Below are 2,010 nucleotides of genomic sequence, written 5' to 3'. Positions count from 1 at the left end.
CTGCCAGGAGCTGATTCCCATCACCCTCCTATCACATCTCTCTCTCTTCTCCCCTGGACCACTCGGCTCCAGATCCCCTATCTACCCTGGGGTCTGAGAACACAGTGAGCACCATCCCTCCACAGGGCTTTGCTCTACCCCAAACTCCTGGCCTTTTCCAGGGCAGGCACCCTGTCACCCTTCTGCTGCAATGGTCCCTCAGCAGGCAGGCTTTCTCGGATCACCCTACCTAAAGTCACTTGCCCAGAATATCTGTTTGTTGCCAGGTATTTACACACTGACAACCTTCTTCCAATGCAAAATGGTTGTAGGTGATTCGAGTCAATGAGATAGGAGAATTTCTCTAGTTTTTCTAGGTTTATAAGGAGAAAGATGTCATGGGAACACAGAGAAGCAATGCAGGCCATAGGGTCTGAGAGGGAGTTTTCTCTGCAGGTTCTACTGAAAGGCAGCAGCGAAGGGGACCCTCTGGGGTTCCTGGGATACTGTCCTCAGGAGAAGGGGCTGTGGCCCCACTTGACAGTGAGACAGCACCTGGACGTGTTCGCTGCGGTGAAAGGGCTGAGGAAAGCAGATGCCACCGTCACCATCACACGGTACAAGGGGAGAAAGGGGTGGTTGGGGAGGGGGGGCGAGGGAGACACACCTGAGAGGTCCAGGAAGTCAGTAGGAATAACAGCCTTCACAGGAAACTCAAGATTTCCCAGGAGACTCAACGCTGACCGAGACCCCAATGGGGAGATTTGCGATCATAAAGTGGTTTCCCCGATTTTAACATGTTATTTTCTTTTCTCATCTTTAATATGGAAAGAACAAAGTATGTATTGGCAAATTTATCGAAAATACTAAAATTGAAGTGTAAACTATCATAGGACAGCTATTTGCATGTCATAAAATGGCTTCAAATCTTTTAAAGGGAAAAACTAATTTGGGGGGCGGGCGTCAAACCAGGCCAATGCATCGTGGCCCAGCGTCTATGTCAGAACCGCATTTCGGAGCTCTGTTCCCCACCTGGTCCTGCATGGCTCACTCTCCCACCGAGTGTCCTGGTTCTCAGAGGCCTGTACCCCCACTGTGTTTCCTTCAGGTTGGTGGAGGCACTCAAGCTGCAGGAGGAGCAGAAGCGCCCCGTGAAGGCCTTGTCAGAGGGAAGCAAGAGAAAGGTAGGGTTGGGGTTGGGGTTACTCTCGAGGCCCACAGATGCCAGATCCATGCCAGATGCGCTGTTCCTCTCCTTCCAGCTGTGCTTCGCGCTGAGCATCCTGGGAAACCCATCGGTGGTGCTGCTGGACGAGCCATCCACGGGCATGGACCCTGCGGGGCAGCAGCAGATGTGGTGAGGGGCACCGCCGGGTCAGGGCCAGCGTGGACGCCTGGCAGGGAATCTGTGAAGTGTTTACCTCCTGTGAACTTTGTCCCTTAAGCTGTTTTGATTTGATTTTTACTTTTCATCAAGTTTTTAACGTGTGAAATCTGAGTTCTGTCGGGGACATATACCTACTTATCTCAGTTTCTGAGGTCAACGTTGTGGCTACTCACTTTTATTTTTTAAAATATATTTGTATTGTTTTCAGAGAGGAAGGGAGGGGGAGAGAGAGATACAAACAAAAATGATGAGTGAGAATCATTGATCGGCTGCCCCTGCACACCCCACGCTGGGGATGGAGCCCGCAAACCAAGCATATGTCCTGGTTCATAGGTCAACCCTCAGCCACTGAGCCATGCCAGTCAGCATGGCTACGCACTTTTAAATTCACAGTTCCAAGCAGCTGAGCCAGCTCTCTGTACCCAATGAGATAAGTTCACCATCACTAATTCCATCATCACAGTTATCATGTGCTGTTACCAGTTTTTCAGTCTCCATTAGATTGGGGTTCTGTGAGAGCAGAGATGTTCATGTTCTCTTTGCCTTGAAATAAGTACCCAATTCTTTGCTAAATGAGTAATGAACAATAGTTCTAGTCAAACAGTGTGATTTATCCATAATTACTAAGCACTCATCTCTAAATA

At 49.4% G+C, this 2,010-nt stretch overlaps 1 protein-coding gene across 1 annotated transcript in view; it reads left to right on the top strand.

Moving 5' to 3' along the window:
* Positions 1-2,010, top strand: part of LOC102761483 (ATP-binding cassette sub-family A member 8-like) — a gene marked incomplete at its 5' end in the record, with an annotated part of 4,586 nt that overhangs the window by 1,160 nt on the left and 1,416 nt on the right. The window contains 3 exons of the mRNA XM_006761217.2: positions 436-596; positions 1,088-1,163; positions 1,242-1,336. Of these exons, the coding sequence (XP_006761280.2) occupies positions 436-596; positions 1,088-1,163; positions 1,242-1,336 (332 nt within the window). The remainder of the gene's footprint in view (positions 1-435; positions 597-1,087; positions 1,164-1,241; positions 1,337-2,010) is intronic.

This window comes from Myotis davidii, unplaced genomic scaffold, assembly GCF_000327345.1.
Source record: "Myotis davidii unplaced genomic scaffold, ASM32734v1 scaffold9058, whole genome shotgun sequence".
In the NCBI taxonomy this organism is placed as follows: domain Eukaryota; kingdom Metazoa; phylum Chordata; class Mammalia; order Chiroptera; family Vespertilionidae; genus Myotis; species Myotis davidii.
Note: the sequence above shows the minus strand (reverse complement) of the source record. Positions and strands in the feature narration are given on the sequence as shown.